We start from the raw sequence: 13,656 nt of genomic DNA, 5'->3' as shown, positions 1-13,656 counted from the left end.
TCTTGATAATGAACATGGTCAGAAATCTTTTTGACAGAGATTTACGGAATCTTTTTCCCACAATTGGTGGACTGTTTTCAATTTTCTTTTCAAACTCAATCCCTGTAGCCTTCTTCAGCAATCTTCAAAATGAAATTCTGAATTTCTTTATTTCAGAATTCCTCCTTCCTACAATTACTCACCATTATTGTCATCCCAGACCAACATGCTCATGTTGAAAAGCACTATGGGGGATTCAAGCTACCTCAGAAGAAAGAGAAAATAAATTGGAAGAGAATGCCAGGACTTGTTTCCTTCTAGTATTAGCTTATCTATAAGAAGAAACACACACACACACACACACACACACACACACGTGTGCTCACACATACACACACACACAAACTGAACAAACAAAACTTTAATAGACTCAGTATACTTTTCCCAAATTCTAGAAATAATCATGAACAGAAGCAGCATGTCCCTCTCCACACCAGAGCTTCTCTGCTTGTCCTCTTGGTAAATTAATCCTAAATTGTTCTTTTATTATAATAGTAATATTAATATCCAGACTATTGGATGTTGTAATCTGATAGACCTTAGGTTGAATCTCAACCACTGACTAGGTGGAAAAACTTGAGCAGCTTAAGTTGTGAGTTAGTTTTTACCTCCAAGAACTGAACATAATAAGCCATAAACTCTACAATCTTGAGAGAGTTCAAAGCTGCCTTGCCCTACTCTCTACCTACTATGCTATCCCACGAATGGCCTCTGTGGTGAGGACAATACAGAAGGGAGTCTTCAAGGACATATTGTAGCTTCTTTGGAAAGGGATGGATTTTCTGTGGGAAAACTGAAATGGTTAGAATAGTAATAGGTGGATGCAGATTTTTTTCCCATTTGGATTGGTGTCTCTTGGATTTCTCCTCTATCACTGTTCTTTCTTCCATCTCAGGATGCTGGTGGGATAGATCTGGGCAGGGAGACATCTCTTTGGAAAATCTAAGCAGGAACTAGGGTGAGATCTGGAAATAAGTAGAGCTAGGAATAAAACTGCTCTTATCAACTCCCAGTGGGAGAACAGCATGGAGCCTGGGGCCAATACTCAATATAAAGTATAGATTTGTCTGTAGCAACCTATGGGCAAATGTCTATTAATATTCATTGTGGTTGCCCATTTATCAAAAATATGAGAATTTAATATTTTGTTTTAACTCTTTCCATCAGAAAAATAAGGATTGTTATTAATAATCACATCACAGGATTGTCATGAGGATCAAACGAGATGAAGTAAATATAACTTCTAAGTCAGTGCCTAGTAAATAGCACATATTCATTAAATGTTACTTGTCAATCCATAAAAACTTTGGTGTTTGAGGCTTGTAGTAATAACTAACTTTTTAAAGTATGGATCAGCAAATCATCTTTGAATTTGTTGTTGTTGTGTCCCACATTGACTATATTTCATTTTGCAAGAGTATGTTATGAGTTAATCAGAAAATGAAAGTTCGATCTTGGCAAACATTTGGCTATCTCTATGGATGCAAAAGGACACTGAAAGAAGTAAATTGACTTCCTGTGCTAAGTTCTTTATATTGTTCACTATACAATGATGCATTTACTTTTACACAGTATACCTTTAAATGACAAATTAAGTCATAAAAGAGCATGGTATATTTTAATCTCAAGGAAATTTTATGTTTTATTTTAGGAAAAAGGGCAATAATCTGAAGAAATCAGGAAATAACTAGTGTTGTCTCCAAGAAGAAAGAAAAAGATAGCTTTGTGTTAATAGCTCAACTTCAGTTTCATGTAATAGTCTTGCTTTTAAGTCATATTATGGATGCATTGTTTACATGTTTTAAGCCTGAACAAACTCCTTTTTAATCTGTGTAGAATTGTTCTTAATTTTATATTTAAGGTAATACTATCAGAATTATTAACCTTAAACTGCTTCTAATTGTACTTCTTCTCAAAATGCCAGATGTTCCACTATACAATGATGCATTTAATTTGAGGTTTTGGATATGGGTATCCTATTTAAGAAAACCCAATTTTGTTCATTCAATATTACGTATATACCCTGGGGACAGGTAGAATGGTATTCAGTCACTGACTACTCAATTCATACCTCTGAAATGAACACTAAGGTATAGCAAGATTAATTCACACACACACACACACACACACACACGCACACACACATTCATTTTATATTTGGCACTGCAGGGTTATAGGTGTTTCATAAAGTGCAATATAGCAATAAATCAAATGTCTGGACATTTCACAAGTTCATAAGGGCATTCCTACTGTATCATGGCTTTCAGAGTTCTTTATATAATCCTGACATCCTTCCTCCCTTTTGCAGATGACCTCTCTCAACAGGAAGACAATGATCCCCCTAAAGAATATGATCCTGGGCAATTTGCAGGCCTTCTCCATGGATCTTCTCCAGCCTGTGAATCCCCTGAAAATCCATTTCATCTCTATGGGAAAAGAGGTCAATGTGAAGAAAGACAAGATGAAGTCAGTTTGGCAAACAGTCCTTTGCCTTTCAAGCAGACTCCAATAGAAAATAACTCAGAACCTGTGGTAAAGAAAATTAAACCCAAAGTGGTCAGTAGAACAATTTTTCACAAAAAAAGCAACCAACTCGAGAACCATACCATTGTCGGCACAAGAACAACCAGGAGTGGATCCCGGAGTGGAGACCAGTGGGTTGTGAATACGGGGGGATTTGTGGAAAGAGCTTGTACTCTGGGGAGAATAAGGTCATTGCCTAGAGCCCTGATCGACATGCACTTATCCAAAACCGTCTCTAAATCTGATTCTGATCTCATCGCCCACCCTTCAAAGGAGAAAGTATCCAGAGTTAACTGGAGTGAAGCTTCAACTGCTGAACACAGTTCTAAAGGGAATTCTGAAAGAACACCGTCTTTCACATCTGAATGGGAAGAAGTAAGCCTTGTTCTTCTTGTTCTTTATTTTGGGCTTTAGAACTGAGGGAGGTTTAGGGAAGGGTTGTCAGCTTTTTAATTCTTTCAGAGGCTAAAGCAGAAAATTAACAAATATATACAGGTCCAACCAGAAGGGAAAGGTTCTATGGGTAATACATGAATTCACGGCAGCATAAAAACAAATACAGCTCCACCTATTTGGTGAAATCCATTGTTTCCATAGAAATTGATGTCAAGCAGAAGTAACGAGCTATGAGGTACCAGAGAATGTTCACATCACATCCTACCAAGCACTGTAGCTGACAAATTGAGAAAAATCTTGGTTTTTGTTAGGTATCCTTTTGCTACTTGCTAAACTCTGTTAGTTTGTCTCTATTTCTTAAAGTATTTTGTATTTTCAAAAGAGCTCCTTCTAATCTTAACCTTAATGATAAAAAGAACAGTTCCTGGCTCTTTTTTAAGAATCATGCAATAAATGCACATCACTTAATATTTCCCTTCTACAGCTATCAGAGAATCTTTAAAGGAAAAGATGTTTTGGGGTCAAGTATCACCAATTTAAGCTCTCCTTAAAGACAAAGTATTTAATCGGAAAGAGTTATTCAGAAAGTAAGTGCCCTTGTAAGGTTATAAAATATCATCCTTTGTCTCTGAGGAGAATTACATCATAAAATAATGAAGCTCCTTGCTTTTTCCTGATTTTTTAAAAGAATGGACCATAGTCTCTTATGATATTTCATTATAACATGTCACATTTTGTCTCTCAAAAGACTGTACCAGTTGGACTAGCTTTAAAAGCACATTAGGTCACTATAGTATTCTGTAAACTAGAAATAGATATGGTTCTGATATTAATGTTCTCCATTGAGCTATTTGGGAAAAATCACTGGATATCTCTGCATCTGTTTCAGGGTAAACAAAATGAGACAATCCTCATTGTCTTTTCTGAAACCTGCCATATAACATCTTGACCAATATGAGGAAGAGGGAGATACCTCCATCTTAGATAATTGTGTTTTCCAAAATTGCAAACTAGTAGATGGATGTTTTTTTTATTATATTCCTTTCTTCTGAATACATTTAAATTCCTTTTTGAATTATTTTTTGAGACAAGATTAATTAATATTTAATTTATCCTTTAGAAGGTTAAAGTAAGGTTGTTAATTAATTTAATATGAGGTTGTTCCATGTCTATATTCTTCTGACTGGATCCTACTAATCAGCTTGTGACTGATCAGACCATTTAGTTAGACCTTGATTCCAAAGGCCATGCCCACAATCTGACTCCTGGTATCTTCAGTCAAATGAGATGCATGCTCTTAGGCAGAAGAGGAAGGATGCCAGAGGATAGATCTCATCACATGATCTTATTCGCACGCAGCTCCTTCCCTTTCTAAGTTTAAAGAATACACAATTTCTAACTAACTTGTCATCTAAGTACGAATTTCATTTCAAGAAATACAGAGAACATACACATTAATTTTGAAAGTTTAAGGAAGGGAAGCATAATTTATATTTTCAAAAATCCCTCAAAAGAAGTTTAAGCTTTTCCCTATTGGTCTCTTAATTATAGTATTGCTGTAGTAATAACACCAAGAATATATGATCCTACCATTGGAAGTTATTTTAAAGTGCAATGTTAAGAATGAATGCAATAATTCCCCCTTTTATGGCCTTTATTTCCCACAGATTGACAAAATAATGAATTCCATAGATGTTGGAATCAACAGTGAACTTGAAGAGATGAATGGTGAGACCACAAGTAAGGAAACTTTCCTCTACTTATAATGAATAAATATAATTTTAAAAATAGCCAGGAAATAATTTTAAAATCTTTAGATAATTTCATGTTTTATCATAGTGACAGTTGCTGAAAATTATTTCCTTCTACTCTCAGATCCAGTAATCCTGACCTGTAAATAACATCAATTATAAGTAAATTGGTTCAACAAATATGGATTTTTCCCATGTGCTATTCTACCATGCCAGTTAATATTAATGAAGCTTCAACCTTATGTTGAGTGCAGTAGGAAGCACTTCAAAGTGTTGTAGAATCCAATGATTTAATACACTATTTCTCATTCAATGAAATGTCCTATTTATATGGGCCAAAGCAATTAACAACTTCTCTAAGTTATAAGTTCTGTTTGGCAAGAACTATATATCACTCATCTTCATGTATCTCATAGAACCTCAAAGAATATCTCACGAAGAGTTGGGTTTGCAATCGCTGTTTAACATATTACGCTTGGTAAATATTGTTTTCTTCCCTACAATTAAGGTTTAGAGTAGAAGTCCATTCAAAACCATTTTTCATTTATACTCAAAATTTAACCAAGAGGTATTTTACCATTGAGCTCTATCCCCAACTCTTTTTATTTTTTATTTTGAAACAGGATTTTGCTAATTTTCTGAGAGCCTTGCTTAGTAGTTGCAGCTGGCCTCTAATTTGTGATCCTCCTGTCTCATCCTCCCAAATTGGTGGGATTATAGGCCTGTATCTCAGTGCCTAGCTTTCTAAAACCTTTCGAAATCTTTTTACTTAATATTGACAGACATTAAATACCAGATCACTAAACCTAAAATTTCAGTAATATTTATACTAAATAAAATGTATTATTCTTGAAAAAGTCAAAAGACTTGGATTCTGTTTCTACCTTGCCACAAAGTAGCAGTACAATTGTATACTAGATAGATTTATAGAATTTGGAGTTTTAAACAGGTGACTCCTAAGGTCTCAGGAGAGCTCATATTTAAGTCAGAAGTGATAGTTGGGTTTTTTGTTTGTTTGTTTGCTTGCTTTGTTTTGTTTTGTTTTTAAGAGAAAGATGTCTAAAGGGTAAACAGATATTGAACTTTTGTCACCAAAGCCCTGACTAGTTTGAGATGAGTGAAGAATTGAAGAATTTGTCTAGGGAACAAAATTTAAGGGATGCTTAAATTTTAAAATATTATGTGTCCTGATGCTTATCAGGACACATAATATTTGAATGTATATTTTAAAAACTCAAAATTAATGCTACAAATCCACAATAAACAAAATATCAAAACTTAAATAAAAATGAAGCCCTCACTGGCATGACTTGGACTTTCACTTTGCCTGGTTCCCAAAAGTGGTCACAGAAGCACTGACCTTGTGAGGGAGAGGACAAAAGCACAAGTAATGAGAATCTTTTCAGAGATGAAGCTGAGTGACTGAGATGCTCTTTACCAATGAGCACTTGCAGAGTGTTGCCCAGGGGCTAAGAGCCTGGGCAATGGTGGGGCTCTGCAACAAGCCTGGCTGTCACTCAGCAGGGATGTGGGAAAAACCACAGCTTGACTCAGGAGCCTGGTCACAGGCCTGGGAAAAAGGGAGTGAGATGGTCAATTGGCTTAGGAGAGTAGGGACATGCTCCCTTTTAGCTACAAACCTCCACCTCCTTTTTCCTCCTTTCCCCACCATGTTCTTTGCCATCCTGTTTTTACCTGTGGAGGCACTTCCTGTATCACATGCAGGAAAAGTACACAAGTCTACGTATTTCTTCTCATTGGAGGTTTGTAGTGGGCCAACAACAGAAAGACCATTTCAGAGTAAAACAGGAGCAGTTGGAAAGTATGTGAGTTTCATGGCAAACACACACACACACACATACCCCAAATATAAAAGTCTGGTGATTTGCTTTGACATCAGTGGAAAACTGTGAAAGGGCCCCAATCTAACCATCCTTACTAATTTCTGTTGAACCAAAACCAAATGAATGACCTTCATTTTTACAACTGCTAACATTAGGCTGAAGCAACTGGGGACTTTTCCAGAATCCAATGAATCAGCCTGGGGACACATGTTGCTATGCAGTTCTTTCATATATGCTTACAGAGTCATTTCCAAAAAATAATAGGAATACACTTTTTTGTTGATATCAACTGTACTATTCAAAGATAGAAAGTCTGCATGGTGAGCTAGTAAGTTTCATTATAATGAAAGTGTCTGAGACCTAGGAGTGCTTCTCTTTTGGAATGGTGATATGGGCATTAAATTCACTGTTCAACTTGGATAACATTAAATGTTACTCTAATGTTCTAAATTCTTCAAGAGACGGTGGCACAGAATGGTAAAAATATCATAAACATTAGGAAAAAATAAGGAAAAATATTTAAAATGTCACTCAGGCAAACCTACCTTTGGAAGGGTATTTTAGTGGTAAACAAATCTACAGATTTTTTTCCCCTTAGTTCCTCTCTATCCACCTCTCCTATTGCCATCCTACCTCTGTTTTTGTTTATCATTTTTCTGCAATTATAATGAAAATAAAAGTGGAGACTCAGTCCACAAGAAGTTATTACTATAGACAAAGGCTGGCTCTATATGTCCCTTAGTTTTTGCCTCTTAATTACACTCTAATTATGCACTAAGTGATTGACCATAACATAGCATTCCAATTCACCCTCAGGCCAGTTATGAATCACAGCTTTTCCGAGCTGTATTCTTTTCCGTCTCAAAGCTAGACTTAACTAGAGGGGTGATAAATAACCCCATGAAGATGGCACTCAACAAATAACATTCTGGGTACTCAATGTGGTTGGGAAATCACACAGTGAAATAAAAAATGAAGCACCAATTCAAAGCTCAATTCTGCTATTTACTAGTTGCTTGTTTACTCTTTTGCCCCTCGACAGAAATGGACATACCAATGTAGAATCATTGTAGAGGCATGTGCAGTGGATATGTAGAGTGTCTGACACATGTAGATATGCATTAAACATAGTTCTCACCTTGTCTACCACCAGAAAAACTGTTCAACACTGTGGGACTACAAAGCTGAATGTATGTAAGCCTTTGTTTAAGGACCTTGTGTCAACTGTTCTCACAAGGATTAAATTTGCTTTATTACCTAGATACAGATTGTGACAAGTTCACTGGGCAATTGATTAAAAAACAAACAAACAGATTAGAACTCCATGTTACCCTAGCAAAGACAGAAATCTAATATGCTTTGCTATAAATATACTAAATTATTTTTCATGAAGTCTGAGTATTCGTTTTTTTGGCTTGCCAATAGTGAAGAGATGTACAAAAAATTAGTGGGAGGTAAATTTAGAATGAGAAACAGAAAATAACTACTTTACATAAGTGTCATCAGTCTCTACTGAGTCCAGTGCTATGCCTGGTTTTAATAATGCTATGTATTTTTATGAGCATTTATTGCTTAAAACCTCAGATGATGAGAGAATAAAATCATAAGTAATGGAGATACATAAAGGTCCAACATTAAATTTTCAGTGCTCTTGCCCATTTTGTTTCGGCAGGGATTTTTGTTATTGTTGTTGTTTTGTTTTTCAAGACAAGTCTCCCTAAGTTGCCCAGGCTGGCCTCTAACTCAATCCTCCTGCCTTAACCTTTTGAATAGTGGGGACTACAGGCATGCACCATCATATCTAGCTAGTTTCAGCATTTTTGTTTGCCCTCCCTGTACCTACACTTTTCCAATGTCAGATATTTGTTTTACAAACCATATTTATTGGACCAGGAAGAGATTTGGAATTCTCTCATTTTTACCTTAATAAATATGAACCAGTTCAAAGTTTGAACAGTCTCTATAACAAAACTAATTTCCTTCTTTGAAACCAGTTTCCTTTTTATTTTTCAAATATAGTAGTTTACAACTTATCCAGCAACTTCACATGTCCAGGATCAAGAAAGAAATAAGAGTAAGTCACAATAAGGCCGGGGACACTAAGGAAGAATAGCGTTACCTTAGATTAGGTAGAGGGAAGTGATGGGAGGGGAGGGGAAGAGATGTGGGCATAGGAAAGATAGTAGAATGAAACAGACATTATTACTGTTTGTATATATGTGACTGCATGACCAATATGATTCTGCAACATGTACACTCAGAAAAATGAGAAATTATATAAATGCATTCTACTGTCATGTATAACTAATTAAAACAAATTAAAAAATTTTTTTAAAAAGACCTACTGGATTATTCTAGGTCAGTTCCTTAGTTTCTCACTCAGAACATATTAACTCATCATTTTTGCAAACAATATTTCTGGTTTTGAAATTAGGTGGACCTGGCTTAAATCCCAGTTTGCAAATTCACTGGATTTTTGACCTATTATCATTTTCCCCACCTATAAAATCAAATTTTTCATAAGCATCTCATGAGGCTGCCACAAGATTAAATTAAATACTATACTACTATAACTTAGAACATAGCAGGTGATCAATAACTATAAATTCTCTGTCTTCTTATCCACATATGTATGCTTTATCTTTCTAATTAGAGTGTATGCTACATGGGAGATTCTTGGAAAATCTTGCTTATCTTTCTGATCAATGAGAATTGTAGTTAAGGTACTCATATTTTTAGTTGTTTTCCTGTGGTATCTTTCTTAAAGTCTTATTTCTTACCATTGTCATTATATCAGAAGGAAACCCTTTCAAGTTAGGAAATTTATATGTCCATTGGAATTACTTCAAGTTCTCACACTTTCTAAAAATCAGGTTAATGATCTTCTTGATGAGATTGAGGATTTCTTAAGTAAGTGGAGGCAATAATTGGCTCCACAGGATGTTCTTATCATTATACAACAGTGAATATGCAGAGTAATCAAGTGCCTAGACTTAAAAATACAAGGGTTTCAGATGATCTTAAAAATACCCTTTAATTTCTAAACGGACTTTAAAAATCTCCTGCTACATAGACAGACTACAGGTGTATGGACTGTATTAAATTGATCTAAGTCCATAAGTAAAAATAGTACTTAGTTAGAATATAATTTTTAAGACTAGGATTTTTTTTATAAGATTGAATTCTATCTCCAAAGAAATATTTTAGCATCTTATCTTTAAAAAACCTACGTTGCCAATATATGAATTCTATCTAAATTTTAATTTTAAAGGAAAGCTATTAAAATGAGTATATAAAGAATTTTATCATAGAGTACACTGGCTATATTGGATAGTTGAAGAGTAAGTCTTAGTTGTTTACTGGAAAATACATATTTCTGAAAGCCAACAACTCAGGATCCCACCTAGATTCACTCCCTTTCCTCCGAGAATCTGAGGGCAGAAGTCACCAAGGCACAGTAAATGTTCTCTCTTGTTCTGGCCTAAGCTCCACCATTTCAGTGGGTCTGCAGTAACTAGGAGAGCTGCCGTGGCCTTTACCTCTGTGCAGGTCTCTTGCTGAGTGGAGGAGAGCAAACATCCCACAGTCCCTGCCACTGTTTCTCCATGGTTACTTCCAGGCCTTGCTCTTTGTTCTGATACCTCTGCCTCCACCTCAGGAGGTGCATTATCACCAATGCAGCAGAATCCTGTCCTGCTAAAGTTGTTGGTGGGAATATCATTCCTCACACTCCAGGAGAACGCTTATTTTAAATGTATTTTTATAGTTGCACTATTAGAGAAAAGAAAAAGAAGGATAAAAACTGAAATATTTTCCTTTCTCACCATGTATCAGGTGCTATGCAATTTTTTACAGTGAACATTTTCGTACTTAATTTTCAAAACAATTCAGAGAAATATTATCATATCCATTTTATAGACAAAGAAACGTTGAGAAAAGTTAAGGAACTTGTCACAGGTGACTGTTTCAAACCCAGATATTTGTCTTCTTGAAATCCATACTCTTTTCAGTAGCATACGCTCCCTACCTAGGACAAGAGAAGCTAGCTAATTGCTTCCTTCTCAGGTTAAACCATACTCATATGCACTGAAGGGAATCTTTTAAGGGTGTTGAGTATAGAGAACCAACCACTTCTTCTCAGCAAAGCCAAACTATCCACATTGAGGGCTTTAGCTAAAACCCCAAAGCATGGGCCACATGGTCACATACGAAAATGAGCCACAGCCCTGAATGTCTCCTACTTTCTAAAGTGAATGTACACACTCTAATGATGACCCATCTTTCACTTGTTTTCAGAGGAAGAATTTCCCTTGCCTCCAGTAATATTATTTTTTCCATGAACTTTAAATCGCACATAAAAGCCTCTCTGTGAAATGCTTTGCAACAGGCATATTTTATTTTTGATTTTTATTTCTTTTTACAGTACTATTTTTAATAAAACCAACTGGGGAAGGTGGGTAGTAGAATACATTAGCATACAAGCATACTATTTTATCTAAATCAAGAGAAAATTTATTTTTATTATTATTTTACATAACACTTCCTTAAGTGATTTATTTTTTTCAAATAGATTAAATCTAAGGAATCCCTTAATATTAGAACAGTTATATAAAAATGTGAACTATAGTAACCGTTTGACTAGCATGAGTTAACTAGTCTTTATCAAGTAGTTTTGTTTAATCTGCCAAAAAAATTGTGTTCCTAGCTCAATATATGCTAAAATTTGCACCTATTCCAAATAGTCTTTAGAAACTAAAATAACTTATATAATGTAGATTTTGATAATGAGAATATGGCTGAGATTCTCTAGCTTTGAAATTATGGGGAATAGTCAATGTAAAATTACTCTTTCCTTAAGTTTGAAATAGTTGAATACTATTCTGTGGCCTAATATTTGCTTATGATATATCAATAGTTTAAAAATGGTACATTCCATTTCAGTTAAAAGAAAAATCTAATCCTCTAAAATATGTATGGAGAGATGAGTTTTGACAATCATCCTCTAGTACTGGAATGCTTTCCCCATAATGTCTCTGATATATAAGCAACCGACATCAACTAACATCTGTTTACACACTTCTCATGATGATGAGTCCACTGCTTCAAGAGACAATATATTTTATTACTGGGAAGCTCAAATCCTTAATTTTTTTGTTTTGTTTTGTTGTTGTTGTTGAGCTGGGCGTGATCACACATGCCTGTAATCCCAGCAATTCAGGAGGCTGAGATAGGAGGATTGCGGAGTTTGAGGGCAGCCTCGCCAATTTAGCAAGGCTCTCAGCAACTTAGCAAGCCCTGTCTCAAAATAAAAACAAAAAGCTCAGTGGTTAAGCACACTTGGGTTCAATCTCCAGTACAAAAAAAAAAAAATTTCTTTGAGTCAAAAACATGTCATGTGTATTTGAATACCTACACTAATAATTATTAGCATGATGATTTTAAGCAGATTTTTTTTAGCCTGAACCCCACTTCTTCAAATGGAAAACAGCTTCTTGCACCAAAATTTTAGGAAGTACTAATTTAAGGGAAAGTAGATAACTACATTCTTGGTACAGACTATATCTTATATCTTGATTTTTTTTGGTTTGTTTTATTTTGTTTTGTGTGTTTTTGGTATGGGGATTGAACCCAGGGATGCTTATTACTAAGCCACATCCCCAGCCCTTTTTAAAATATTTTATTTCAAGGCAAGGTCTTGCTAAATTCCTTACTATATTCCTCCCTAAGTTGCTGAGGCCAAGTTTGAATCTTGATCCTCTTGCCTCAGCATCCTGAGCCTCTGAGATTACAGGCAAGCTCATTTTCATCCATTATTCTCTTAAGAAAAAATTGTCCAAAGGATTAATAAAGGTCCATTATTTCATGTATATGTGCATATATGTCTTAAACATAGAAATAATGTGTATTTGTTAGAATATACCCCTTGCAAAATGACAGTAAACAATTGCAAAGGGTCTTTACAGGTTTTAAAATACCAACTGAATAACTTCCATAAAAATGTCAATGCATTTTATAATATCCACCACTAATGACTTCACACTGGCCATTTTAGGAAATTTTAGGAATAATTTGAAAGATAGGTAATAGACTTTCATAAGTTATAGGTTATCATCATGACTGCTTTTAGGTAAAAATTTGTTTTCCCAAAATACAATGAAAAATTAAGGGATATATGTGGGTAACTTACCCACAAGGAAAACTTTATAGCTTATTCTGGTTATATTCCTGATACACTATCCTGATAACAAAGGGCTTTTCATTTACTAGTATTTTGGAAACTCCAGTATAAACTTCTAAGGAGTTAAAAAATTAAATATTAATTAAATTAAATATTTTACTATTTGAAGTGGCTACCCAGAAATATCACTTGTAAGAATGTAAATCAAGGAAGCTAATGGACAAGGGCAAAAACAAATGAATATGAGAAGAGGTTCATTTCATGACCATTTTAAAAACCAAATCAAAGCAAATAACCACTAATTCATTTGTAAAGTGAATTATAGTAATTCTCTATGAAAAATGTTAACAGTTTAATTAAAATGACATTGTATGGGTATTTATTACCACAGAAATAAAACGTGACTAAAGTAGTTAACAAATGTTGTGAATGCACATGCCTGCAAAAGATCTGGAAGGACACCAGCAAAAAGAGTTAGGAGTTGATCTCTTTGTATACATTAACAATGATTTTTATCTTCTGCTCCTTTTTTATAAACTTTTTGAAATTTTTATAGTGAGTATGTACTATTTTTATTTATTATCTAAGCCATTCAATAAAGTATACACCAATTTAATAAACAGATGTAATGATAAAGAATTTATACAGAGAGACACACACATATATAAACATTTGTATTTGAAATAAAATATTCTATAGCTATCAATATTGATAAAAATTTGCTAAGGGAATACTGTTAAAATATGATTGAGTCTATCACTTTTGAATTAAAATAGGTGTGATTCAATAGTTTCAGATAAGAGATTCACTTCTCTTGTTTTTATTCCATTTTTCTGTTACTACAAAAACTTAAGTTACACAAAATTTTTAAATGTCCATAACCCAGAGCTGATCAAAGTGTTATTTTCTTTTGTTCATGTTGTTA

General features: G+C 34.5%; 1 protein-coding gene across 6 annotated transcripts in view; it reads left to right on the top strand.

The window, feature by feature from the left end:
• The window catches only part of Anks1b (ankyrin repeat and sterile alpha motif domain containing 1B), a 1,098,518-nt gene that overhangs the window by 658,447 nt on the left and 426,415 nt on the right, over nucleotides 1–13,656 (top strand). For 4 of the 6 annotated variants that reach the window (XM_076854982.2, XM_076854980.2, XM_076854979.2 and 1 more), the window contains exons 13-14: nucleotides 2,348–2,937; nucleotides 4,626–4,698. In XM_076854982.2, the coding sequence (XP_076711097.2) occupies nucleotides 2,348–2,937; nucleotides 4,626–4,698 (663 nt within the window). The remainder of the gene's footprint in view (nucleotides 1–2,347; nucleotides 2,938–4,625; nucleotides 4,699–13,656) is intronic. The other 2 variants (XM_076854981.2, XM_076854978.2) reach the window with 1 other exon arrangement.

This window comes from Callospermophilus lateralis, chromosome 4 (assembly GCF_048772815.1).
Source record: "Callospermophilus lateralis isolate mCalLat2 chromosome 4, mCalLat2.hap1, whole genome shotgun sequence".
NCBI classification, from domain to species: Eukaryota; Metazoa; Chordata; class Mammalia; order Rodentia; family Sciuridae; genus Callospermophilus; species Callospermophilus lateralis.
This window is presented reverse-complemented; position numbering and strand designations above follow the sequence as displayed.